General features: G+C 38.6%; 1 protein-coding gene across 11 annotated transcripts in view; it reads right to left on the reverse strand.

Annotated features, from left to right (window-relative positions):
* LOC129033637 (putative uncharacterized protein encoded by LINC00467 homolog) overlaps positions 1–27,912 on the reverse strand; it is a 76,143-nt gene that overhangs the window by 8,491 nt on the left and 39,740 nt on the right. For 7 of the 11 annotated variants that reach the window (XR_010127757.1, XR_010127755.1, XR_010127759.1 and 4 more), the window contains exon 5: positions 18,319–18,418. Coding sequence is in view for 1 of the 11 variants with exons in the window: in XM_054482501.2 (XP_054338476.1) it covers positions 18,377–18,418 (42 nt within the window). In the remaining 10 variants the exon portion in view is untranslated. Of the gene's footprint in view, positions 1–1,341; positions 1,474–18,317; positions 18,419–27,912 lie in introns of those variants that run through there. The other 4 variants (XR_010127758.1, XR_010127762.1, XR_010127760.1 and 1 more) reach the window with 3 other exon arrangements.

Raw genomic sequence — 27,912 nt, forward strand, 5'->3', positions numbered from 1 at the left:
GCTCACTGCAACCTCCACCACCCAGGTTAAAGCAATTCTTGTGGCCTTAGCCTCCCAAGTAGCTGGGATTATAGGCACGCTCCACCACACCCAGCTAATTTTTGTATTTTTAGCAGAGACAAGATTTCATCATGTTGGCCACGCTGGTCTCAAACTCCTGTGATCCACCCGCCTCGGCCTCCCAAAGTGCTCGGATTACAGGTGTGAGCCACCACACCCAGCCAATAATTTTTTGAGACAGAGTCTTGCTCTGTCACCCAGGCTGGAGTGCAGTGGCACGATCTTGGCTCACTACAACCTCTGCCTCCAGGATTCAAGAGATTCTTGTGCCTCAGCCTCCGGAGTAGCTGGGATTATAGGTGCGTATCACCATGGCTGGCTAATTTTTGTATTTTTGGTAGAGACGAGGTTTCACCACGTTGGCCAGGCTGGTCTAGAACTCCTGACCTCAAGAGGTCTGCCTGCCTCGGCTTCCCAAAGTGCTGGGATTACAAGCATAAGCCATCGTGCCTGACCTATGTAATTTTTAATAATTTTGTGCATAAAATAAAATTTGCATGCATCGTACCATCAGAAAACAAAGGTGTCACTACCTCAACCACTACCCATGTGGGTAATCTGTGGTTGTTTGGCATCACCATCATTCCTGACTCTGAATTTATTTATTCGCTACTGATAAGGAATCCTTTTCCTATACTTATTCACACATAAGTACATAACAGCAAAAAATATGACATACCAGTAATAGAGTGAAAAAATAATGCATTCAAGGTAACTAAGCAGCACAGTAGCATCACCAGAACACCTGTATCAGCTGTTAAACAACAGCAACAACAAACAATGACAGGCTTTCAGTCCCCACCTATCATGCTGTGTTTTGATTAAAAGGTTACTATACACCATTTTTTTAAGTTATCAGAAGCAGGTGAGAGACCAAGAAGTGGGTCTTCTAAGGATAAGAAGGCTTTCTGCTGGATGGCTTTTTAAAATGTTTCCTCCAGAGTCATCTGCCTCATTAACAATGCTTTTGATTTAGAAGTCTCTCTTTGACATTATCAACTGTGATGATTTCTTGTTCTTTTATAAATGTACACTGTTCTATCCCTTCAATAAGCCCATCACACATTTTCACCATTGCTATTGTTTGGATATTTGACTCGCCAAACCTCATGTTGAAATTTGATCCCCAATGTTGGAAGCGGGGCCTAATGGGGTGTTTGGATCATGGTGGCAGATCCTTCATGAATGTCTTGGTGCCATTCTCTCAGTAATGAGTGAGTTCTAACTCTATTAGTTCCCACAACAGTTCACCTAGAACTGGTTGTTGAAAGAGCCTGGTACCTCTTCCTCTCTCTCTTGCTTTCTCTCTCACCATGAGATCTGCAGGTGCAGGCTCCCCTTCACCTTCTGCCATGAGTGGAAGCAGCCTCAGTCTCTTGCCAGAAGCAGATGCTGGAGCCATTCTTGTACAGCCTGCAGAACCATAAACCAAATTAACCTCTTTTCTTCTTTTTTTAGAGACAGGGTCTCACTCTGTTGCCCAGGCTGAGTGCAGTGGCACATCATACATAGCTCACTACAGCCTTGAACTTCTGACCACAAGAGATCCTCCTGCTTCAGCCCCCTGAGTAGCTGAGACTATAGGCATGTGCCACCAGGCCTGGCTAATTATTAAAACTTTTTGTAGAGATGGGGTTCTTGCTACATTGCCCAAGCCATTCTCAAACTCCTGGGCTCAAGCAATCCTTCTGCCTCAGCCTCCTGAAGAACTGGGATTACATGTGTGAGCCACTGTGCCAGGCCTAAGTAAACTTCTTTTCTTTATAAATTAACCAGCCTCAGGCACTCCTTTATAGCAACACAAACAGGCCTAGACAATCATGTTGTCTGTAGGTATTTTTTCTACAGTGTTAACAATATTCATCTTCATTGTCACCATTTTCATGATCACCTTGACTCAGAACCATTTCAGCTATTTCATCCCTGGTCAATGAATGAACAACTGGAGTCTCATTATCAATGTTAAAAACTTCAATACCCATTTTCCAGCTTTCAGGACTCTGAAGGAGTATTTTCTTGCATATATAAGCAGGCCAGACATCATTTTTTCTCATTTGACATATGGAATTCTTCAAAGTCACCATCTTGTTCATCATCACTGAACACAGTCACAGGCCAGAGGTTGTGCCAAGCATGCACAAATTTGTCTTTAATCACTGTGCTCCAAGTGCTGGCAACAGCATAGATGGCAAACCTCATCCTAAACTCCTGAAAACCTTCCACAACCATGCCCCTGTTCACTGCTGTTGCATGCTATTCAAAAAAACATTTTTATATTTACTCTTCATTGATCTAAGGATACTCTGGTCACATGGCTGAATTAATAGTCACATTTGGGGGAAAGTACATGACATAAACATTATTTTTTATGAGAATTTCAGCTAGAGTATGAGCAGAACAGTTGTCAAGGAATTTTTAAAAATCTTGTAGTCATCACCCAGTGCAGCTTCTGTGCTGTGAGCCTGAGCCACTAATATACAATTTTTGTGAAACCAATCAGAAAAGATGTTCCCGGTGATTCAAGCTATTTTGTTAGCATAACGACGGACATATAAGAAATTCACCTACTGAAAACAGCAAGGACACAGCTTTTGCCTATCACAACAAATTTACACTTAATGTTTGCTTACTGCATTAGCCCATATCAGCAGTTATCCTGTCTTTGACATCCTTAATTCTATAGGGGCTGTGTCATCAGCTGTAGTCAGTGTCTTTCCAGGGCAATAATTCCAAAACAGTGGTATTTCATCCACATTACAGACTTGTTCTGGCATCAGATTTCATCAGCGATGATTTTGGCAAACTCACCAATAAATTTCTCCACTGCTTCATGGAGATGTTTTATCATCACAAATCTTTAAAAGTTTAATGCCATGTCTTCTTAAACATTTCTGCAATTACCTGTTGAATATTCACAGTTCCCTTCAATTTTCAGTTCATTATTATACATCTTTGTTTCATGATCAGCAAACCATTAAGTGACATAATGTTCACTGCAATGCTGGCAGATCCACTCTTTCAATACACAATTGAGACTTTCATTTTCAGCTTTAGGCAATGTTGTTGTTTTTTTTTCTCAATGACTTCTCTTTATCCTTTCAACATAGAACTTCAACAGTTCATGTTTCTGTTTCTTCAGGTCATATACATAACGAGTCCAACACCCTACTCTTTTGTAAGACATTTCACATTTACACCACTGTCCAGTTTCTCCAGCCGCTTGACTTTCTCTGTTATATATAAACACAAATGCTTCATTTTTCTTATTACTATTACCCATAAGGGTATCTGCAGGCCTTTTGGGCATCTGTAACAGTATCTTTACACCACAGAGAATAAGCAAAACAAAACAAAACCAGAGTGAATCATGCATGTAGGTCTTGGCCCTATGTGGGGCACTGTGGGGAACCTGCCACTTGGTGTGTGTGGCCTGCACACATGTCATTTTATTGTCTTTTGCGGACATGCTTGCATGGGGGAATCTGGAAAAAAGATATACTGCAGCTAAAGTGGGCTGGAAGGGGAGTCTTTATTTCCTTGGGTTTGCTGAATAAACTGTGTGTTATATACCTGTGCTTTGACTGCGACCCATCATGTAAATTTCAGGTGTGAAATATTCCACTTGTGGTGTCATACTGGTGTTCAAAAATTTTGGATTTTGAAGTATTTCAGATTTTCAAATTAGAGGGTGCTCAAAGTGTACTCCTATCAAGCATGACACTGGGTTTAGAGACCATCGGGCTTACAGATTAATTCCCAGAAGTCAAGGGCAAGGGCTAGATTTCTCTTAGAGCAAGATGAAATTCTTTACTACACACCTACACTATAATTTATCTGTCTTTTCTATTGTTAATAGATATTTGAGTTTCTTCTATTTTTTGACAATTATGAACAACATTGCCAGGAACATTCTTGTACAGGTACACTGATATAAAAATGCATGAGTTTCTCTGGAGAATATACCTAGGAGTATGACTGCTGAGTCTTTGGGCTTGGGCTACATATGTATTCAATCTATCAATGTTTATCTCAGGGTTTGGGGACTTTGTGACATATATAGAAAGCCTTTGTATATATATTTCTTAATCATCTCTGATTAAGATTTCAAAACTTTCCCATGGTTTCTTCAATTCTTTTATGGTTTCATTTCTTTGCATGTAAATCTTTGATCTATCTGGAATCTATCCCAATACAAAGCTGAGGCATGAATTCAGCTTTAATTTTTCTGCAGATAGCTGGTTGTCTCAATATTATTTTTAAAATATGTCAACTTTTCCCTACTGATTTGAGGTGACTCTGTTATATGCCACATTTTGTATGTATTGCTTTTTTCCCCTGAGCTATTTCACTGATCTGTCCATGTAGCCATGTGTCAATACCTCAATATTTTAACTTTATATTTTTCATATTTCTCAATATCTGGTATGGCTAGTTCTCCCCCTTATTAGAACAATCTATTCTTGCTTTTTTTTTTAAACTAGAACTTTAGAATAATCTTGTCTCATTCTACTCTAAAAATGTTGTGGTTTATTTTAAGGTGGATTTAAATGTCATTAAAATTTAACCTAAAAATAGTTGATATCTTTATGATATAGAGTATTCCTGTCCAAGAACATGGTATGCCTTTTCATTTATTTCATGTATCATTACAGTATTTAAATGTTTTATTCATAATACCTTGCATATTTCTCAAATTTATTCCTATGTAGCTTTAAAAAATTTCCACTGTAAATAGGATTTTTTCCATAAAATCTTCTAACAGGTATCAATATATGTAAAGATTATTGATTTCCAAATTCACATTTTCACACAGAAATCTAACTGAATTCTATTAGTTTTTAAATAAACTTTATTTTTTAGAGAAGTTTTAGGTTCACAGCAAAATACACATAGAAGAAAGTACAGAGAGTTCCTATATACTCCCTGCCCACATACATGCACAGCCTCCCTCACTATCAACATCCAGCATTAGAATGGAATATATTATAATCGATGACCCTGCATTAACAGATGATCATCACCCAAAGTCCACGATTTACATTAGGGTTCATTCTTGGAGTGGTAAATTTTATGGGTTTTGACAAGTGTATAATGAATGACATATATCTACCATTATATTATTGTATCAGGGTTCTCTAGAGGGACAGAACTAATAGGATATACTATTTTATATATACATATGTATATGTTGTATTACTAAGGAGTATTAACTCACATGATCACAAGGTCCCACAATAGGCCATCCGCAAGCTGACGAGCAAGGAAACCAGTCTGAGTCCCAAAACTGAAGAAGTTGGAGTCCAATATTCGAGGGCAGGAAGCATTCAGCATGGGAGAAAGATGTAGGCTGGGAGGCTAAGTCAGTCTAGTCTTTTCACATTCTTCTGCCTGCTTTTTATTCTGGCCTTGCTGGCAGCTGATTAGACTGTGCCCACCCAGATTAAGAGTGGGTCTATCTCTCACAGCCCACTGACTCAAATGTTAATCTCCTTTGGCAACACCCTCACAGACACAGCCAGGAACTTTTCAGCCTTTAATCCAGTCAAGTTGACACTGAGTATTAACCATCATAATTATCATATAAAATAGTTTTACTGTCCTCAAATTCCTCTATGTTCTGCCTTTTTGTTCCACCCTCCCCCCATAATTTTTAAAGAAATAAACTTTCAGTTGATTCTCTGGAGTTGTCTAGGTGTAAGAACACACATCCTAATAATTATAGTAACTTCATTCCTCCTTTCCAATGTATATCTCAATTTTGTTTTTTATTTTTTATATTTTTAATTGATATTTCATAGTTATACATATTTTGGGACTATATGTGATATTTTGTTTCTTTTTAAATTTCTTTATTAGCTTATTTGCCAAATCAATAGATGCACAATGTGGTATTCTGATACATGTATATGATCTATAATTATTAAGTCAGGGTAACTGGGATATCCATCACCTCAAAAATTTATTTTTTCTTTGAGTTGGGAATATTACAATTCTTCTCTTCTAGCTGTTTTAAAATATGAACTAAATTATTGTTAACTGTAATTTCTCTATTGTACTACTAACACCAGAACTTATTCCTTCTATCTAACTATATTTTTGGACTCCTTAACTAACTTCTCTTCATCCTGCCCTCTACTCTTCCCCTCCCAGCCTCTCATAGCCATGATTCTACTCTCTACCTCCATGAGATCCAATTTATTAGCTCCCACATGTGAGAGAACAATGTGATATTTGTCTTTCTGTGCCTGGCTTATTTCACTTAATATAATGACCTCCAGTTCCAAATCACATTGCTGCAAATAACATGATTTCATTCTTTTTTATAGCTAAATAATATTCCACTATGTACATAACCACATTTTCTTTACCCATTCATCCGTTGATGGACACTTAAGATGATGCCATACCTTGGCTATTTGTGAATAGTGAGGCAATAAACATAGGAACACCGATTGCAGATATCTCTTCGATGTTATGATTTTCTTTCTTTTAAATATATACCCAGCAGCGGAATTGCTGGATCATATGGTAGTTTTACTTTTAATTTTTTGAGGAACCTCCAAACTGTTTTTCATCATGGAGGTACTACTTTACATTCCCACAGTGTAGGTGAGCTCCTCTTTCTCTGCATTCTACCAGCTTGTGTTATTTTTTGTCTTTTGGCAATAGCCATCTTAACTGGGGTGAGTTAGTATTTCATTGTGGTTTTGATTTGCATTTCCTTGATGATTAGTGATGTTGGGCATTTTTTTTCAAATATCTGTTGACCATCTGTGTACCTTCTTTTGACAAATATTTATTCAGGTCTTTCACTCATTTTAAAAATTGGATTATTCGGTTTTTGCTATTGAGTTCCTTATATATTGTGGCTATTTTTGTTTGTTTGTTTGTTTTGAGACGGAGTCTTGCTCTTGTTACCCAGGCTGGAGTGCAATGGCACGATCTTGGCTCACTGCAACCTCCGCCTGCCAGGTTCAAGTGATTCTCCTGCCTCAGCCTCCTGCATAGCTGGGATTACAGGCACCTGCCACCACGCCAGGCTGATTTTTGTATTTTTAGTAGAGACAGGATTTTGCCATGTTGGCCAGGCTGGTCTTGAACTCCTGACCTTGTGATCTGCCCACCTCAGCCTCCCAAAGTGCTGGGATTACAGGTGTGAGCCACCGCGCCTGGCTAAGGTGTTTTTTATATGGTTAAAGATGGGGATCTAGTTTCATTCTTCTGCACATGGATATCCAGTTCTCCCAGCAAGATTTATTTACTTATTTTTATTTTTTAAGAATGGTCCCACTCTGTTGCCCAGGCTGAAGTACAGAGGGACACGCACAGCTCACTGTAGCCTCAAACTCCTAAGCTCAAGTGATCCTTCCACCTCAGCCTCCCAAATATCTGGGACCACAAGCACACACCACCATGCCCAGCTAATATTTAATTTTTTGTAGAGATGGGGGGTCTCACTATGTTTCCCAGGCTGGTCTTAAACTCCAGGCCTCAAACAATCCTCTTGCCTTGGCTTCCCAAAGTGCTGAAATTACAGGTATGGGCCACTATGCCAGCCCCAGTACCATTTATTAAAGAGACTATTTTTTTCCCATTGTATGTTCTTGTTACCGTTGTTGAAAATGAGTTGGCTAAGAGTACATGGATTTCTTCCTGGGTTCTCTATTCTGTTCCATTGGTCTGTGTGTCTGTTTTTATAGTACCATACTGTTTTGGTTACTATAGCTTCATAGTATAATTTGAAATCAGGTGGTATGATGCCTCCATCTTTTTTCTTTTTGCTCAGGATCATTTAGCTATTCATATGAATTTCAGGATTTTTTTTCTATTTCTGTGAAAAATATTACTGGTACTGTGATAGAGATTACACTGAGTCTATAACTCACTCTGGGTAGTACAGACATTTAAACAATATTAATTCTTCCATTCCAGAGCATGGGATATCTTTCCATTTTTTTTGTCACCTTTAATTTCTTTCACTGGTGTCTTACAGTTTTCTTTGTAGAGATATTTTACTTCTTTGTTCTTTAGTTACATTTATTCCTAGGTATTTTATTTTTTTGTAGCTATTGTAAATGAGATTGATTTCTTGATTTCTTTTTAGGCTGATTGCTGCTAGTATATAGAAACACTCCTGATTTTTGTGTGCTGATTTTGTATCCTATGATTTTACTAAATTCATTTGTCGGTTCTAAGAGTTTTTGGTGGAGTCTTTGGGCTTTTCTAAATTTAAGATCATGTTGTTTGCAAACAAGGATAACTTGACTTCTTCCTTTCCAATATGGATATCCTTTATTTCTTTCTCTTGCCTAATTGATCTGGCTGGGCATTTTTGTTTAATTGAATTTGCTGGTATCTTCAAAACAAGAGATAGCAGATGTCCTTTTCTGGTTTTTTACTGTAACAGGAATGCTTTTAGTATTTCCCCAATCTAAAACTTATAGAAAAGTTGCAAATACAGTACTTCCAGTAAGTTGTCATCCAACAAACAAGGACATTCTCCTATGTAACTACAATTTGAGGTCAAAATCAGGAAATTCACACTAATACATTACTACCCTCTAATTTTCAAATAGCATTCAAGTTTTTCCAAGTCCTTTATATACAAAAGATTGATGTCCTTTATAGCTAAAGGATTCAGGTCAGAATCAGGCACTGCATTTAAATGGCATGTCTCTTTAATCTCCTTCAATCTGGAACAGTTCTTCAGATTTACCTTGACTTTAATGATGACAATTTTGAAGATTACAGAACAGTTGTTTTGTAGAATGTCTCTCAATTTACGCATGTATAATGATTTCTCATTATTAGATTTAGGTTATGGATCTGCAATGGAATGAATTTTCTGTGTCACCTCCCAAAATTCATACACTGAAACTCTAATCCCAACATGATGCTATTTGGAGGTGGCTTTTTTTTTTTTTTTTTGAGATGGAGTCTTGCTCTGTTGCCCAGGCTAGAGTGCAGTGGCACAATCTCAGCTCACTGCAACCTCCGCCTCCCGGGTTCAAGCCATTCTCTTGCCTCAGCCTCCTGAGTAGCTGGGATTACACCTGGCTAATTTTTGTATTTTTATTAGAGACGGGGTTTCACCATGTTGGCCAGGCTGGTCTTGAACTCCTGACCTCAAGTGATTCGCCTGCCTCAGCCTCCCAAACTACTGGGATTACAGGTGTGAGCCATGGTGCCCGGCCTGGAGGTGGCAGCTTTGCAAGGTAATTAGGTCATGAGGGTGGAGCCCTCATGAATGAGGTTAGTGTCCTTATAAAAAGAATAGCTAGCTCTCTTTCTGTCATTTGAGACAGCAAGAAAACCACCTTCTGTAAACCAGGAAGAGGGCATTCACAAAGAATACAATCACCCTGGCACCCTGATCTTGCACTTTCAGCCTCTAGAAGTGTGAGAAATAAAAGTCTGTTGTTTAAGCCACCCAGCCCATGGTAATTTGTTATAGCACTCTGAACTAGAACAACATCTTTGGCAGGAATATCACATCAGTGATGCTGTGTTCTTCTCAATGCATCCTAACAGGAGTCACACAATTTTGATTTGTCTCATTATTGATGATGTTAATTTTGATCACTTGATTCAGTAATGTCTACAAGGCTTCTCCACCACTATAAAATTATTCTTTTTCTCTGTGTTCACTTTCTTGACTTAGCCTTAGAGCTAGCCATTTTACCAAGGAGTAATCAAGGAGTACTAGCTCCTTTTAGTAGAGAATGGTATTTAGAAACCATGAACTGAACACTAGGTGTGTTCATTGCTATTAGGGTACCACTATTTCTAGACCTTTTCAGCTACAGAGGTAGGAAATATTCTAAAAATTGTAAGTTTAAATTGATTAATTTCAAATCTCGATCAAGTCCCACAGGTTCTTCTTTGTCTTCCTCCATTCCATATTGGTGTCTTCCTTCTTCCACAGTGAAAACCCTGGTTTTTTCAACCACTTCACGTTTATTCATTTGCTCAGTCTTACAATAAAAATAATTTAAAAATTACTATACTCATGCTAGTAAGAAAAATTGTTATTTTACGTTTTAATTACTGTATTTTGTTATATTTATTTTATTAGTATTTGATGTGTCTTCTTTTTTATACTTTTGTGGAGGTATAGTATGTATATAATAAAATTTACCCTAAGTGTTCAATGATTTTTAGTAAAATTCAGAGTTGTGCAACCATTACTGCAATCCAGTTTCAGAACATTTCCATCAGCATAAAAAGTTCCCTTCTAGGCCGGGCGCAGTGGCTCACATCATTAATCTCAGCAATGTGGAGGGCTGAGGCAGGCAGATCGCTTGAGGCCAGGAGTTTGAGACCAGCCTAGGCAACATGGTGAAACCTTGTCTCTACAAAAAAATACAAAAATTAGCTGGGTGTGGTGGCAAATGCCTGTGGTACCAGCTATGGGAGGCTGAGGTGGGAGGACTGCTTGAGCCCAGGAGGTCGAGATTGCAGTGTGCTGTGATTGCACCGGTTCCAGCCTGGGTGACAGAGTGAGACCATCTCAAAAAAAGAAAAAAAAAAAGAAGAGGAGGAAGGAAAGTTCTCTCTGCCTATATGCAACAAGTCCCCACTGTGACACCTCACAGACTCAAGCCCAGGTCATCACTGGGCTCCACAGATTTGCCTATCCTAAAAATTTCATACAAATGGAATCAAACAATAGTTTGTGTCTGACTTCTTTCACTTTATATGTTTTTAAGGTTCATCCATCTGTAGCATGTATCAGTAGCCTATGTTTTATTGCTGAATAATATTCCATTATATGTATATACCATATTGTGGTTATCTACTCACCAGCTGATAGACACCTGAACTGTTTCCAGTTTTTGCCTATTACATATAATGCTGCTATGAACATTCACAATAAGCCTTTGTGTAGACATACGTTTTGGGGGTATAGGGGTGGATATGTAGAAATAAAACTGCTGATCCAATGGCAGGTATATTTTTAACTTTTTAAGAAATGGCCAAACTGTTTTTCAAAGTGACTGTATCATTTTATGTTCCCACGAGCAATGTATGAGAGTTCTGATTCTTCCTCACCCTCACCAACACTTGGTATTGGCAATCTTTTTTATTTTATTATTGTAGTGGGTGTGTAGTGACATCTCATTGTGGTTTTAATTTGCATTTCCCTAAAGGCTAATGCTATGAAGCATCTTTTCATGTATATATAAGCCATTGTGTAAAGAAAACCGTTCTTTAGTTAAAACATAATACTAATTTTTAAATGTTTTTTATCCCATTTTAAAAAACTGGATTATCTTACTATCAAATTATAAGAGTCCTTTATATATTCAGATAAAAGTCCTCTGTTACATATATGATTTGCAAATATTTTTCTCAGTCTATGACTTGTCTTTTAATTCCACTAATGGTGCCTTTTGAAGAGCAGATTTTTTTCTGTTTTGATGAAGTTCAATTTATTAATTCCGTTCTCTTGTGGATAATGTTTTTGTTCTCATATCCAAAAAATACCTGTCTAACCCAAAGTCACAACAATTTTCTCCTTGCCATTTTCTAGAAACTTTATTTAGCGCTTATATGTAAGTCTATGATCCATTTAGAGTTAAATTTTGCACATAGCATAACGATTTTTTTTTGCATATGGATATATAATTGTCTCAGCACCATTTGTTGAAAAAATTATCATTTCCCCCACTGAATTACCTTGACGCTTTTGTCAAAAGTCAACTGACCATAAACGTAAGGGTTTTATCCTGGACTTCCAGTTCTGTTCCGTTAAGTCTGTATTATCTATCCTTAAGCTAACAGCACACTGCTGTGATTGCTGTGGCTTCATAAGTTTTAAAACTGGGTAGTGTAAGTCCTTAATCTTTGTTCTTTTTCCAAACTGCATTGACTATTTTAAGACTTTTGTAGCATCAGCCTGTCAATTTCTTTTCTTTTTTAAGCCTGATGTGATTTTAGTAGGGAGTGCATTGCATCTATAGATTAATTAGGATAAAATTGCTACCTTAACAATATACTTAACAATATACATGAACATGGAGTATCTCTCAACTTAGATCTTTAGTTTCTTTCAGAAGTGTACATGTCTTGCACTTATTTTGCTAAGTTTAATGCTATGTATTTTATTCTTTCTGACACTACTGGGAATGGAATTATTTTCATTTTTATTTATTTTTTGATACAGAGTATCACTCTATCACCCAGGCTGGAGTGCAGTGGCATGATCTCGGCTCACTTCTACCTCCACCTCCTGGGTTCAAGCAATTCTCGTGCCTCAGCCACCTGAGTAGCTGAGATTACAGGTGTGCACCACCACACCTGGCTAATTTTTGTACTTTTAGTAGAGACAGGGTTTTGCCATGTTGGCCAGGCTGGTCTTGAAATTCTGACCTCAGGTGATCTACCCACCTTAGCCTCTCAAAGTGCTGGGATTACAGGCATGAGCCACCACTTCTGGTCTTGGAATTGTTTTTATAATTTTGGTTTAGGTGAGTATTACTCACATATATAGATACGATTTCTGAATAGTGATCTTGCTAAACTTGTTTATTAGTGCTAGTAATTTATTCAGATTACTTAGGATTTTCTATGTCTGCAAATAAAGTTTTAGTTATTTTCTTTCCAATATAGATAACTTAATTTTTCTTGCCTTACTGCACTAGCTAGAATTTCAAGTACATGCTGAAGTGTGAGAAAACATTGTCTTTCACCATTAAGCATAATGTTGGCTGTGGGTCTTTTGTAGATACTCTTTATGAAGTTTAGGAAGTTCTCTTCCATGCCTAGTGTGTTGAGAGTTTTATCATTAATGGAAGTTACATTTCGTCAAACAAATTTTATGTGTATACTAGGATGACGACGTGGTTTTCCGTTATTAAAGTGGCAAATTACATTAATTGATTCTGGAGTACTAAACCATTCTTGTACTCCTGGAATATGGTATATAATCATTTTCTTTTTTCTTTTCTTTTTTTTTTTTTTGAGACAGAGTCTTGCTCTGTTGCCCAGGCTGGAGTGCAGCAACACCAGATCTCGGCTCACTGCAACTTCCGCCTCCCAGGTTTAAGCAATTCTAGTGCTTCTGCCTCCCAAGAAGCTGGGATTACAGGCATGCAGAACCACACCCAGCTAATTTTTGTATTTTTAGTAGAGATGGGGTTTTACCATGCTGGTGAGGCTGGTCTCGAATTCCTGGCCTCAAGCAATCTGCCTGCCTCGGCCTCCCAAAGTGCTAGGATTACAGGAGTGAGCTACCATGCCCAGACTTCTTCTCTTTATTTTTTTAGAGACATGGTCTCATTCTGTTGCCTAATCCTTCTCAAATGTTGCTGGATTCTGTTACCTAGTATTTCATTAAGGAATTTTGTACACATGTTCATGAAGAATACTTGTCTGCAATTTTCTTTCCTTGTGATGTGTTCGACTGGTTTTGATATCTGAGTAATATTGGTCTCATAAAATGTGTCACAAATTATTTCCTTTTTATTTCCCAAAAAAAATACTGTAGGATTGGTAATCCTTCTTCCTTAAAAGAAGCCATCCAGGCCTGGGTTTTCCCTTTTGAAAAGATTTCTAATTACCGATTCATTTTAGTCACATTATTTTTCTTCATTTATTATTGTTCTATTGATATTTTCCCTTTCTTCTGGAATCAGTTTTGTTAATTTGCATCTTTCTAGTAATTTGGCCATTTAAGTTGTCTAATTTGTTGGCATAAAGTCATTCATAATATTCCCTTATAATACTTTTAACTTCTATAGAGTTGGTAGTGATGTCCTATCTTTTACTCCTAATTTTGGTATTTGTGTCTTTTCTCTATATTTTTTCCTTGATCAGAATAGCTAAAGGTTTATCAATTGTGTTGATTAAAGAACAATTTTATTGTTTCAAAGAACCAACCTTTTACTGATTTTCTCTATTGTTTTTCTGTTTTCTGTTTCACTGATGTTTGGCTCTGATCTTTATCATTTCCTTCTCTCTCTCTCTTTTTTTTTTTTTTTTAAGAAACGGAGGTCTTCAAATGCCCATCAGTGATAGACTGGATAAAGAAAACGTTGTACATTTATACCATGGAACAGTATGCAGCCATAAATAGGTATAAGATCATGTCCTTTGCAGGGACACTGATGGGAGCTGGAAGCCATTATCCTCAGCAAACTAACACAGGAACAGAAAACCAAACACCACATGTTCTCACTTATAAGTGGGAGCTGAACAATGAGAACACATGGACACAGGGAAGGGAACAACACACACTGGGGCCTGTTGTGGGGGCGGGGGAGAGAGAGCATCAGGATAAATAGCTAATGCATGTGGAGCTTAATACCTAGGTGATGGCATGATAAGTGCAGCAAACCACCATAGCACATGTTTACCTGTGTAACAAACCTGCATGTACTGCATATGTATCCTGGAACTTAAAAATAAATTTTAAAAAAAGATAGAGAAGAAAAAATGTTTATGTATAATACAAAATTCAGTTTAAAAGCTTGACTATATGATGTACTTGCTAGGAAATTTGTCTCTTTAGTTCACTGTTATTTACAGTATCTAGATTACTGCCTGTTACTTGGCAGATGCCTAATAAACATTTGTCAAATGGATTTTTAAAATGTTACTTTTTTTGCCTCAAAATCCAAATACAAACATGGGGGGGGATCTATCTTAAATAAAAGCAAGAAATTAATCATAAAAAAATGGGGGTCTTGCTCTGCCACCCAAGTGGAGTACAGTGGTGCAATGCTGACTCACTGCAGCCTCAAATACCTAGGCTCAAGCGATCCTCCTGCCCCAGCCTCTAGAGTAGTTAAGGCTACAGGCACACACCACAACACCTGGCTAATTTTTTTTTGACTTCCTGGGCTCAGGTGATTCTCCCACCTCAGCCTCCCTAGTAGCTGGGACTACAGGCACATACTACCACATCTGGCTAATTTTTTTGTATTTTTTGTAGAGAAGTGGTTTCACCATGTTGCCTAGGCTGATCTTGAACACTTGGGCTCAAGCACTCCACACACTACGGCCTCCCAAAGTGCTGGGATTACAGGCATGAGCCACTGCACTTGGCCATTCAAAAAAAATTTTGTTTTTGTAGAGATAGGGTCTCACTATGTTGTCCATGCTGGTCTTGAACTCCTGGCCTCAAGTGATCCTCCTGCCTTAGCTTATCAAAGTGCTGGGGATTACAGGCTTGAGCTACCAAGCCTGGTCATTTCTTTCTATCTGCTTGATTTGGATTCTTTGCTTTTTTTTGTTTAGTTTCTTTAGGTAAAAGCTTAGGTTGTTGATTTAACAGCTTTTTCTTTTCTAAACAGGCATTTAAAGCTGTTAAGTTTCCCTTTCAGCACTGCTTTAACTGCAGTGTATACATTTCAAAATATTTTCTATTTTCCCTTGTGATTTCATCTTTAACCCATGGGTTATTTAGTAGTGTGTTTTAAAATTTCCAAATATTTTGGTATCAACTACATTTATTTCTGTTGTTGACTTCTAATTCTACTGTGATCAGAGAACATACTTTGAATGATTTCAATCCTTTTACATTTATGGAGAATGCTTTACACGCATTTGCAAAGAATATGTATTCTGCTGCTGTGGGTGAAGTGTTCTATAGGTACTTTTTATGTCGAGTTAGTTGACAGTGTTGTTCAAGTTTGTATCCTTACTGATCTTTCTACATTTTCTATCAATTATTGAAAGTAGGGTATTGAAATCTCTAACAGTTGTTGAATTGCCTATTCTTTCAATTTTGTAAGTCTTTGCTTATGTATTTTGAGGCTCTGTTATTAGAATATTAGTTTCATAGAGCTGTCCTAACAAATTACCAAAACTAGGTGGCTTAAAACAATAGAAGTTTATTTTCTTATGTTTCTGGAAACTGTAAGTCCAAAATCATGGTGTCCACAGGGTCATGCTCCCTTTGAAGGTTCTAAGGAAGAATTCTTCCTTGCCTCTTCTCATGGCCCCAGCAGTACCTTGGTTGTGGCAGCATAACTCCAATCTCTGCCTCCATAGTCAGATCACCGCCTTCCCTGTGACTTTCTGCGTGTCCTCTCCTCCTCTTATAAGGTCACCAGTCATTGTATTTAGGTCCCTCACCCCAATCGAGTATGATCTTAACTAATAACATCTGCAAAGATCCTATTTCCAAATAAGGTTACATTCTGAGGTTCTGGGTGAACATGAATTTTAGGGAGGATACTGTTCAGCCCACTGCATTCTGAATACATTTATACTGACATTTATTTATATCTTTCTGACAGAGTAACCCTCTTATCACATGAAATGTTCCTCTTTGTCACTAGTAATATATCTTGAAATCTATTTATCTGTGTTTTATTAGCTTTATAAAACCAACAAAAAAGCATTATATATCGTTTTATGTTCTGGAAGAGATTATTATATATGGTATGAGACTCACCCATGCTACCTATAATAATATATATAACAATCTTGTTTAAGAAAGAAATTACAAAAGTTTTTCTTTTTCCTTTTCCTTTTTTTTTTTTTTTACTTCTTGAGTTAGTCTTGGCAATTTAGAGTTAATATAGAGTAGTATTAACATTTCTCAGTAGGAGCTCTATTAACATTTTTTTTTCTTTTTTGAGAGGGAGTCTCATTCTGTTGCCCAGGCTGCAGGGCAGTGGCGCCATCTCGGCTCACTGCAACCTCCGCCTTCTGGGATTGAGCAATTCTCCTACCTCAGCCTCTGAGTAGCTGGGACTACAGGGTTTGCCACCACGTCCAGCTAATTTTAGTATTTTTAGTAGAGATGGGGTTTCACCACGTTGGCCAGGCTGGTCTCAAACTCCTGACCTCAGGTGATCCACCCACCTCAACTTTTTTTTTTTTTGAGACAGGGTCTCGCTGTAGCACTGTGGCTGGAGTGTAGTGGTGCAATCTCAGCTCACTGCAACCTCCGCCTCCCAGGCTCAAGCATCGAGCAATCCTCCTGCCTCAGCCTCCTGAGTAGCGGGACTACAGGTGTGCACCACCACGCCTGGCTAATTTTTGTATTTTCTGTAGAGACAGGGTCTCGCTATATTGCTCAGGCTTTTTTTTTTTTTTTTTTTTTTTTAAATAGAGACAGGGTTTTACTATGTTACCCAGGCTGGTCTTAAACTCCTGGCCTCAAGCAGTCTTCCTGCTTCAGCCTCTCAAAGTGCTAGGACTACAGGCATGAGCCACTGTGCCCAGCCTGGGTCAGTTCTTTATTTTTTAGGACCATCACTCTTACTATAAGACATTTAATATTTTGGGACCCTATCCACCAAATGTCAGTAACACTCCTTAGTCTTTATAACAACCAGATCCATACCCATGAGGGTGGGGGAGTCATTCAAGAACCAATGACATAGTTAAGAGAGTAACTGCTTGGGCTTAAATACAAGCTCTGACACTACTGAAAAAATATTGGTCAAATTATTGACCCCTCTGTATCTCAGTTTCCTTATCTGTAAAATCAGAGTATTTTAATTTTGTTAAATATTTTTCTATTGAATTTTGTTGTTGTGATTAGCTGATACATATAAAATTCTTAGAATAGTACCAAGAACAGAGCAAGTGCATGATAAATATTAGCAAGTATTATTCCACATATTCTGTCATCTTAACAAGTTTTTATATGGCAGGACAATATTTTTGAAATATTAACTTATTTTTCTTGTATTAATTCACTTTTTCCTTGCCCTTTCCTTCCATACTCCCTTTAATCAGCTAGATAGCTATGAGCTCACTGCTTTGGGGGAGAAAAAAACCAGATTTAAAAACAGAAAAATGATGTATGCATAAACTTTATTTCTAAAACTGTAAGCCTTTATGGGAATAGAGAAAGTTCCATATATACATAAAATATTTGGGAGAAACATAACTAAAAAGAACTGGGCTTCCTTTCCCCATAACCCTACCCCAAGTTATAACAAGCCTAGAAAGCAATTTCCCCAGACTGAGGAAGAAGACAATGTGGTGGGAAAGAGATAAGAGTACAGAAATTGACAGATCCTTAAAAAATGAATCCTGTGCCCTGATTCATGGAGTAGCAAACAAGCAGTAAAAGTCCATGCAAACATGAGGGCTCTAAGGCAGGGAGACGAGGAGGGTTAAATCCTGAACCCTGGGTTAATAATATGATACCAGAGAAGAAATGACTGGGAGATAAGACTATGCTGACCAGGCTTTAAGTAGTAGCCTTGCATTTCATATGTCAGCATAGCAGTGAAGGAGTACAATTTACGTATATGCCCCTACATGTAATGTGGAATAAAAGAGAGAACATACCTGAAGGTACCAGAGAAACAGGAATGACAACATCTTAGTGGCAAATGGTGTGGACCAATCACTGAGGACCAGAAAGGATGATGGACATCTCAGAAGATACCTGCATGAACAGATAACATTGAGGACTAGGTGAATATGAGTACCTTCTCCCTATCCTTGTCTTGGTAACACAGAGATCACCCCCACTTCAGAATAAGACTCAAAGTATGAAACTACAAACTGACTGAGATCAGGTTTCCATCCCCCTCCAATGAACGGAGACTTCGAAAAGAAAGTAAGCTGGGCGCAGTGGCTCACGCCTGTAATCCCAGCACTTTGGGAGGCTGAGGCGGCTGGATCACGAGGTCAGGAATTCGAGACCAGCCTGGCCAACATGGTGAAATCCCGTCTCTACTAAAAATACAAAAATTAGCCAGGCGCAGTGGCGGGCACCTATAATCCCAGCTACTCGGGAGGCTGAGGCAGGTGAATCGCTTGAACCCAGGAGGCGGAGTCTGCAGTGAGCTGAGATCGCGCCACTGCACTCTAGCCTGGGCAACAGAGTGAGACTCCATCTCAAAAAACAAAAAAGATAATTCATAGAAAATTAGAGTAACATTTCTTGCATAATTTTGTGGACATAGATTCATACCCATATGCACAGAGTTGTTCATATAATTGTAAGTTTTTTAAGCTATGTATCTGTTAATGTAGCCCCTTTTTACTTTTGTTCATATCTCCTTTGTTTATTTTTATTAGATTGTTAAAGATTTAATCAGTTTGTTGGGATTTTTTAAAAACCCAATTATTCGATGTATAGTCTATTCTTCCTGTCTCTTAAGTCATTAAGGTTTTTATCTTTATTATTTCCTTTATTCTGCTTTCCTTTGAGTTGTGTTTCAGTTGTTTTTTCTAATTTAGTGATTTGATAAATTCTGTTTTCCTAATTGGACCATGAATGATACAGTTGGTAAATTCATTTTATAGCTTAAATGAGCAAATACAATTTTTATAACATGTATGGCATGATATGGCATGTATATATGGCAGAAACTTGGTAGCTATCAGAGTTAAAATTTATCTTCAGGACTATTAAACAAATTCTTGGTAGTAAATACTTACTAAGAAAACTTCTTCCATTACTTGGCAAACATTCAAAGAAGTACTTTAGTCATGATTAGAAGAAATAGAGCAAATATGCACTGAAATAAGACCTTTGTCAACCAACCTAAGGTTTTTCTTACTTGTACTACTAAATTCCCTGAAATGTAAATATTATTTGGCCCTTTCTCCTTTATCCGATTGAGGACGGTAATGACTAACATAAATTCTCAAAATACTTGGTGGCAAAAAGACTATTTCCTCTCAAGTATTCCTGTTAAATACCATTATGCATTATGGCCTATACTTTCTTTTCATTATAACAGGATGAATCAAAGTATACTTGGATTTTTAATTTTAATTTCTATATTATCCTAAAATAAAGCTTGATATTACCAATGAATATTCCATTGGTAAAAGAAGTGAAGTCATAACAAAAAGTTTATCTTACAAGCAAGAGGGAAAATATAGTGTAAGTCTTACAGAATAAGTATTTTCTAAGTTCTAGACCAGGTGTCTCATAGGCTAGATGAAGAAATAGAGGCCTAGATAGGATAACTAGCTCAAGATTAAAGGTCAAAAACAGAAGTTGGTCAAAAAACTGGATTCTTTTTTTTTTTTTGAGACGGAGTCTCACTCTGGCACCCAGGCAGGAGTGCAGTGGCGTGATCTTGGCTCGCTGCAACCTCCACCTGCTGGGTTCAAGCAATCTCCTGCCTCAGCCTCCTGAGTAGCTGGGACTACAGGTACGTGCCACTGTGCCCGACTAATTTTTTGTTTTTGTATTTTTAGTAGACATGGAGTTTCACCATGCTGGCCAGGCTGGTCTCCAACTCCTGACCTTGTGATCCACCCACCTTGGCCTCCCAAAGTGCTGGGATTACAGGTGTGAACCATTGTGCCTGGCCCGAAAAAACTGGATTCTTATATTCAAAAGCACTCTTTTGTTCTGCTCTGTTATTACCTTTTACACTGATTATATAAGGGTCTCATGGAACAAAAGGTATAAAATTTGCCGAGAGGTTGGGCTCGTTTGGCGCAGTGGCTCCCGCCTGTAATCCCAGCACTTTGGGAGGCTGAGGCGGGCGGATAACTTGAGGCCAGGAATTTGAGACCAGTCTGGTCAACATGGCGAAACCCCGTCTCTATTAAAAATACAAATAAATTAGCTAGGCATGGTGGCACACACCTATAATCCTAGCTACTCAGGAGGCTGGGGAAAGAGAATTGTTTGAACCCGAGAAGCAGAGGGAGGTTGCAGTCAGCTAAAATCGCACCACTGCACGCCAGCCTGGGCGACAGAGCAAGACTTTGTCTAGAAAAAAAAAAAAAAAAATGCCTCCAGAAATCTGACTGTAAACACAACTAGTGCTACAATAAACATTAATTAAACGTTGCCTGTTTTTAAAAACCCAAAGAACAAAAGAAAGGAAAGAAAATAAAGATAAGAGCAGAAATTTGAGGAAATAGCAGAAGAGACAACAGACATAATCAATGAAGCTAAAAAATGGTTCTTAAAAAGACCTAGAAAAGACATACAATCTCTGGCATCATTAAGAAGAAAGAAAGAAGGCAAAAAACAAATATTAGGAATAAAAAGGAGGACATAATTATATATCCAGCAAGGATTTAAAAGAAAATAAGTGTATGTTATGAGCAATGTAGTGGCAAAACAAAAAAACAAAAAAACAAAAAAACCTACAAAACAATGAAAGGAAAACTTAGGTAAAACTGATTAACTCCCAGAAAAATATAATTTAACCAAAACAAAATGAGAAAAATTTAAATATCTGAATAGTCTTATAGTCACTAAAGAAACTGAATCCATAGTTAAAAATCTTTCTGCAAAGAAAAAAACAATACCAGGCCCAAATGGTTTTATAGGTGAGTACCACCAACTTTTCAAGAAACAGATCATTCCAATCCTATAAATACTCTTGAAAGAACAGAGAGAAAGGATCATATAATCTTTTTTTTCCCCCCATAGGTTACTGGAGAACAGGTGGTGTTTGGTTTCATGAGTAAGTTCTTTAGTGGTGATTTGTGAGATTTTGGTGCACCCAAGCAGTATACACTGAACCCAATTTGTAGTTTTATCTGTCACCCCTTCCCACCCTTTGCCCCTGAGTCCCCAAAGTCCATTGTGTCATTCTTATGCCTTTGCATTCTCATAGCTTAGCTCCCACTTAAGGACCATTTAATCTTGATACCAAAATCATATAAGATTTTCAAGAGAAAGACAAACTACAGGTTCTTCTTATGAAAAAATTCTGAAAAAAAAAACTAGCAATCCAAACCCAGTAATATGTAAAAAAAGATAATATATCATAATCATGTTGTTTATCCCCAGTAAAGCAACATTAAAAAATTACTAAACACAATTCATCATAAAAAAACTAAAAGAACAAAACTTTATGACCAAGAGATATCAAAAATTAATAAAATTCAATGGCTATTTATTTTTAAATGCTTTTTTTTAAAGACAAAGTCTTGTTTTGTCACCCAGCCTGGAGTATAGTGGCATGATCTCATCTCACTTAGCCTCAATCTCTTGGGCTCAAGTGATCCTCCCCCCACCTCAGCCTCCTGAGTATCTGAGATTACAATTAAAAAAATTAAAAACTGATTTTTAATTTTTTTTGTAAGGACAGGATCTCGTGATGTTGCCCAGGCTGGTTTTGAACTCCTGGGCTCAAGGATCCTCCTCCCTCAGCCTCCCAAAGTGCTGGGATTACAGGTGTGAGCCACTGTGCCCAGCAAAAATTCTTTTCAAAATAGGAATAGAAGAAAACTTTAAAAACATCTCAATAAATGGTATCTACGACAAGCATCCTTCTTAATGATAATATTTCAGAAGCATTCCCTTTAAAATAGGCAATCATTCCCACTATTGTTGTTTCTATTGTACTAGATATCCTTTTAATAACTTGAATTTTAATAATTCAAAAGCAGCATAAAGATTAGAAAGACACCATTATTAAACAATAATATGACTGTCTACCTAAAAAACCCCAAAGAATATGCAAATTATTAGAAATAACAAGAGATTTAAACATATGGCTGAATATAAAATCAATTTACAAAGCTATTAAATTTCCAGTAGCAAGCAACCGATGGTTAGAAAATATTACTTATAATAGCAACAACAACAAAGATACTCAAGGCCGGGTGCAGTGGCTCATGCCTGTAATCCCAGCACTTTGGGAGACTGAGGCAGGTGGCTCACTTGAGGTCAGGAGTTCAAGACCAGCCTGGCCAACACGGTGAAACCCTGTCTCTATTAAAAATACAAAAATTAGCCGGGCATGGTGGCGTGTGCCTGTAATCCCAGCTACTCGAGAGGCTGAGGTAGGAGAACTGCTTGAATCCAGGAGGCGGAGGTTGCAGTGAGCCTAGATCCCACCGCTGCACTCCAGCCTGGGCAACAGAGCCAGACTCTGTCTCAAAAAAAAAAAAAAAAAAAAAAGATACTCAACAATAAATATAATTAACAAAAGATATGCAATGATTATATTGATAAAATTATGAAATTTTATTGAAGGATATTAAAGAATACTAAAACAAATGAAATGTGATTTTTTACGCTGTTATAAAAAAACTCACTGTTGTAAAGATGTAAATTCTACCATGAATAATCTATAGTTTAAATGTGATTATGTTCAAAATCCCAACAGGTTTTTTCATAGAATTTAACAGGCTGCTTCTAAAATTTACGTGGAAGAGGAAAGGGAAAAAATGGCCAACAAGATACCAAACGCTTAGGCAAACTCCCAACCAGATATCAACATTTTTATAAACTAGAATAATTAAGACTGTATGGCTATCTGACTGTGTACAGACAGTCATATAAATGAATGAAACAGACTAGAGAGCACAGAAACAGACTCCGGTATTGGTGGTGAAGATTAGTATGGTTAGTTTTCCATTGTTGATGTAACAAATTACCACAACCCTGACACCCTGCCCCCACTTCCACAACACATATACACACAAATTTCTCTTGCAGCTCTGAAGGTCAGCAGTCAAAACTAGGCCTTTATGGAGCTAAAATCAGGGTGTCAGCAGGGCTAGGTTCCTTCTGGTACTATAGGGAAGAATCTGTTTCTTGCCTTTTCCCACTTCTAGAGGCTGCTTGCATTTCTTGGCTCATGGCTTAGTCACTCTAATCTCTGCTTCCTTCATGACATCTCTTACTTTGATTCCCTACCTCCTGCTTTCCCCTAGAAAGACCCTTATGATTACATTGGGCCCACCTAGAAAACTCCAGATACTCTCCTATTTCAAGATCCTTAATTACATCTTCAATGTACCCTTTGCTGTATAAGGTAACATATTCAAAGGTTCTGGAAATTAGACGTGAACATGTTTGGAAGGGGTATTAGTCTGCCTACTACAGTGTGCACACCTTACAATTTAGCAATTCTATTGTTAGACATATAATCTAGAGAAACTTACACAAGAACACCAGGAGAAATGTACAACATATTCATGGTAGTACTGTTCTCAATAGGAAAAAAATTAGAAGGACTCGGGGAGCAAGATGGCCGAATCAAACTGAACAATTATCCACACAAAAAAAGCACCTTCATGAGAACCAAAAATGATGTGAGTGTGATTTTAAAACCACAGTACCTGGTTTTAACTTCGTATCATAGAATGAGGGACTGAAGAGGGTAAGAGAGACAGTCTTGAATTGCTGATGCCACTCCTCCTTCATCCCCACTGGCAACGGCCATCTGGCATGGAGAGACATTATATGCACTTGGGGAAGGTAGAGTGCAGCGATTGTGGGACTTTGCTCTGGAACTCAGTGCTTTCATGTCACAGCAGAAAGCAACACCAGGTAGAACTCACCTTGGTGTTTAGACAAGCTCTAGCCAGAGGCAAATTACTCATCCCAGGGTCAGAACCTAAGTTACAGCAAACCCTGCCACACAGGTTAAAGAACTCTGGGGTCATAAACTTCAAAGGCAGTTTAGGCCACAAGGACTGCAAGTCCTGGTGCTGTCCTGGGGTCGGAGTCAGTGGACTTCTGGGGCATGCAACCAAGTTATATATCAGCTGTGGTAGCCAAGGGATTGCTTGTACCACCCCTCCCCCAACCCCAGGTATGGCAGCTTGCAGCTCCAGGAGAGACTCCTTCCCTCACTTGAGGAGAGGAGAGAGAAAAGTAAAGAGAATTTTTTCTTGCAACTTGGATACAAGCTCAATCACAGTAGGATAGGGGACCAATCAAGAGTTCCGAGGCCTCCATTACAGGCCCTAGCTCCCAGATAACATTTCTAGACATGCCGTGGGCCAGAACGGAACCTGCTGCCTTAAAGTAAAGGACCCAGTCCTGGCAGGTTTAATCACCTACTAACAAAAGAGTCCTTGGGCCCTGAATAATCAGCTGTGATGCCCAAGCAGCACTTGCTATGGGCCTTGGGTGAGACCTAGAGATGTGCTGGCTTCAGGTGTGACCTGGCACATTATCCAGCTGTAGTGGTTATAGGGAGAGATGCCAGCTTAAGAAATGGAGAGGGAGGAGTAAAGGGGACTCCGTCTTGGAGCTTCAGGTACCACCTTGGCCAAAGTGGGGTACAGTACCAGGTGGGCTCTTGGAGTCCCCGATTCCAGGCGTTGGCTCTTGGATGGCATTTCTGGACCTGCCCTGGGCCACAGGGGGAGCCTACTGCCCTGAGGGGAGAATCCAGGCCTGGAAGCATTCACTACAAGATGACTGAAGAGCCCTTGGCCCTTGAGTGAACATCAGTGGTGGCCAGAAGTACATGCTGTAGGCCTGGGATGATGGTGGCCATGGGAAGAGACTCTTTTGCTTGTGAAAAGGGGAGGGAAAAGTGAAAAGTCTTGTGGCTTGGGTGCCAGTTCAACTGCAGTAGAATAGAGCACCAGGTAGATACCTAAGGTTTCCAACTCCAGGCCCTAGCTCCTGGATGGCATCTCTGGACCTGGTGGGGCTCAGGGAACTTAACCACCCCAAAGGAAAGGACATAAGCCTGGCTGGCTTTGCCACCTGCTGATTGTAGAGCCCTAAGGCCTTGAGCAAACATGGAAAGCAGCCAGACCATGGTTACCATGGGCTTTGGGCAAGACCCAGTGCTGTGCTGGCTGCAGCTCTGACCCAACACAGTCCCAGTGGTGGTGGCCACAGGGGTGCTTGTGTCACCCCAGCTCCAGGCAGCTCAGCACAGAGAGGGAGAGAGATTGTGTTTGTTTGGGAGAAAGCAGGAGAAGAAAACAAGTGTATCTTCCTGGTAATCCAGATGATAATTCTGGATCTTATGTAAGACCACCATGGTGGTCTATGTTATTGGGCTTGGGGTGTCCCCTAATGAAGATATGGCTGCAATGATTAAAAAATTAGATTACAATACCAAAGTCCCTTTGAATTCCTGGAAAGCCTACCCAAGAAGGATGGGTACAAACTAGCCCAGACTGCAAAGACTACAGTAAATACTTAACTCTTCAGTGTCCAATCACTGAGGAACATCCACAAGTATCAGGATCACCCAGGAAAACATGACCTCACCAAACAAGCTGAATAAAGCACCAGGGACCAATCCTGGAGAAAGACAGAGTTATCTGAACTTTCAGAGAATTCAAAATAGCTATGCTGAGGAAACTTAATGAAACTCAAGATAATACAGAGAAAGAATTCAGAATCATATTAGATAAATTTAACAAGAGATTGAAATAATTTAAAAGAATCAAGAAGAAATTCTGGAGGTGAAAAATGCAATAGTAATCCCAGCACTTTGGGAGGCCGAGGCGGACGGATCACCTGAGGTCAGGAGTTCGAGACCAGCTTGACCAACATGGAGAAACTCCATCTGTACTAAAAATACAAACTTAGCCAGGCATAGTGGCGCATGCCTGCAAGTCCAGCTACTCAGGAGGCTGAGGCAGGAGAATTGCTTGAACCCTGGAGGTGGAGGTTGCAGTGAGCCAAGATAGCGCCATTGCACTCCAGCCTGGGAAACAAGAGGGAAACTCCATCTAAACAAACAAACAAACAAACAAAAAACAAAAAAAAAAGAGGAGGTAGACAGATACGGTGTAGAAAGTTTATTCAGGCTGGGTGCAGCGGCTCACACCTGTAATCCCAGCACTTTGGGAAGCTGAGGCGGGCGGATCACCAGGTCAAGAGATCGAGACCATCCTGGCCAACATGGTGAAACCCTGTCTCTACTAAAAATACAAAAATTAGCTGGGTGTGGTGGCACATGCCTGTAATCCCAGCTACTTGGGAGGGTGAGGCATAAGAATCGCTTGAACCCAGGAGGCGGTGGTTGCAGTGAACCAAGATTGTGCCACTGCACTCCAGCCTGGCAACGGAGTGAGACTCCATCAAAAGAAGGAAGGAAGGAAGGAAGGAAGGAAGGAAGGAAGGAAGGAAGGGAGGGAAGGTTAGTTTATTCTAAGAGATAATAACAGAGAACTTCCCTAAAGTAGAGAAAGATATTAATATTCAAGGATAAGAAGGTTTAGAACACCAAGCAGAATTAACCCAAGTATTAATAAGACTACCTCAAAACATTTAATAAATACCCAAAGGTAAAGGATAAAGAAACAATCCTAAAAGCAGCAAAAGAAAAGAAACAAATAACATACAATAGAGCCCCTGAAAACCTTACAGGCCAGGAGAGAGTGACATGACATATTTAAAGTGATGAGGGAAAAAAACTACTTTTATCCTAGAAGAGTATACCCCGCAAAAATATCCTGCAAACATAAGGGAGAAATAAAGACATTTCAAGACAAACAAAAGCTGAGGGATTTCATCAACGCCAGCCCTGAACAAAATGAAATGATAAGGGAGTTCTTCAATCTGAGGGAAAACAGTGTTAATGAGCAATACGAAATCATCTAAAGGTGTAAAACTCACTGGTAACAGTAAGTACACAGAAAAACAACAAATATAACACTGTAATTGTGGTGTGTAAACTATATCTTGAGTAGAAAGGTAAAAGGTGAACTGATGAAAAATAATAACTACAACAACTTTTCAAGACATAGAGAGTATAATGAGATAAAAATAGAAACAATAAAAAGTTAAGCAAGGGAACAAAGTTAAGCTGTAGACTCCAGATTTGTTTTCTCTTTGCTTGTCAGTTTGTTTATGCACTCAGTGTTAAGTTGTCATCAGTTTAAAATTATGGGTTATAAGATATTATTTGCAAGCCTCATGGTAACCTCAAGTCAACAAACATATAACAGATATACAAGAAATTAAACCATATCACCTGAGAAAATCACCTTTGGTAAATGAAAGACAAGAAGGCAGGAAATAAAGAAGGCCACAAAAACAACTGAAAAACAAATAACAAAATGTCTGGGGTAAGTCCTTACTTATAACACTGAATGTAAATGGACTACGTCTCCTCAGACAAAAGACAGAGTGGCTGAATGGATTTAAAAAAATAATAATAAGACACAATGATCTGTTGCTTACTAGAAACATACTTCACCTATAAAAACACACATAGACTGAAAATAAAGGAATGTAAAAGA

This window comes from Pongo pygmaeus, chromosome 1 (assembly GCF_028885625.2).
Source record: "Pongo pygmaeus isolate AG05252 chromosome 1, NHGRI_mPonPyg2-v2.0_pri, whole genome shotgun sequence".
Classification (NCBI taxonomy): domain Eukaryota; kingdom Metazoa; phylum Chordata; class Mammalia; order Primates; family Hominidae; genus Pongo; species Pongo pygmaeus.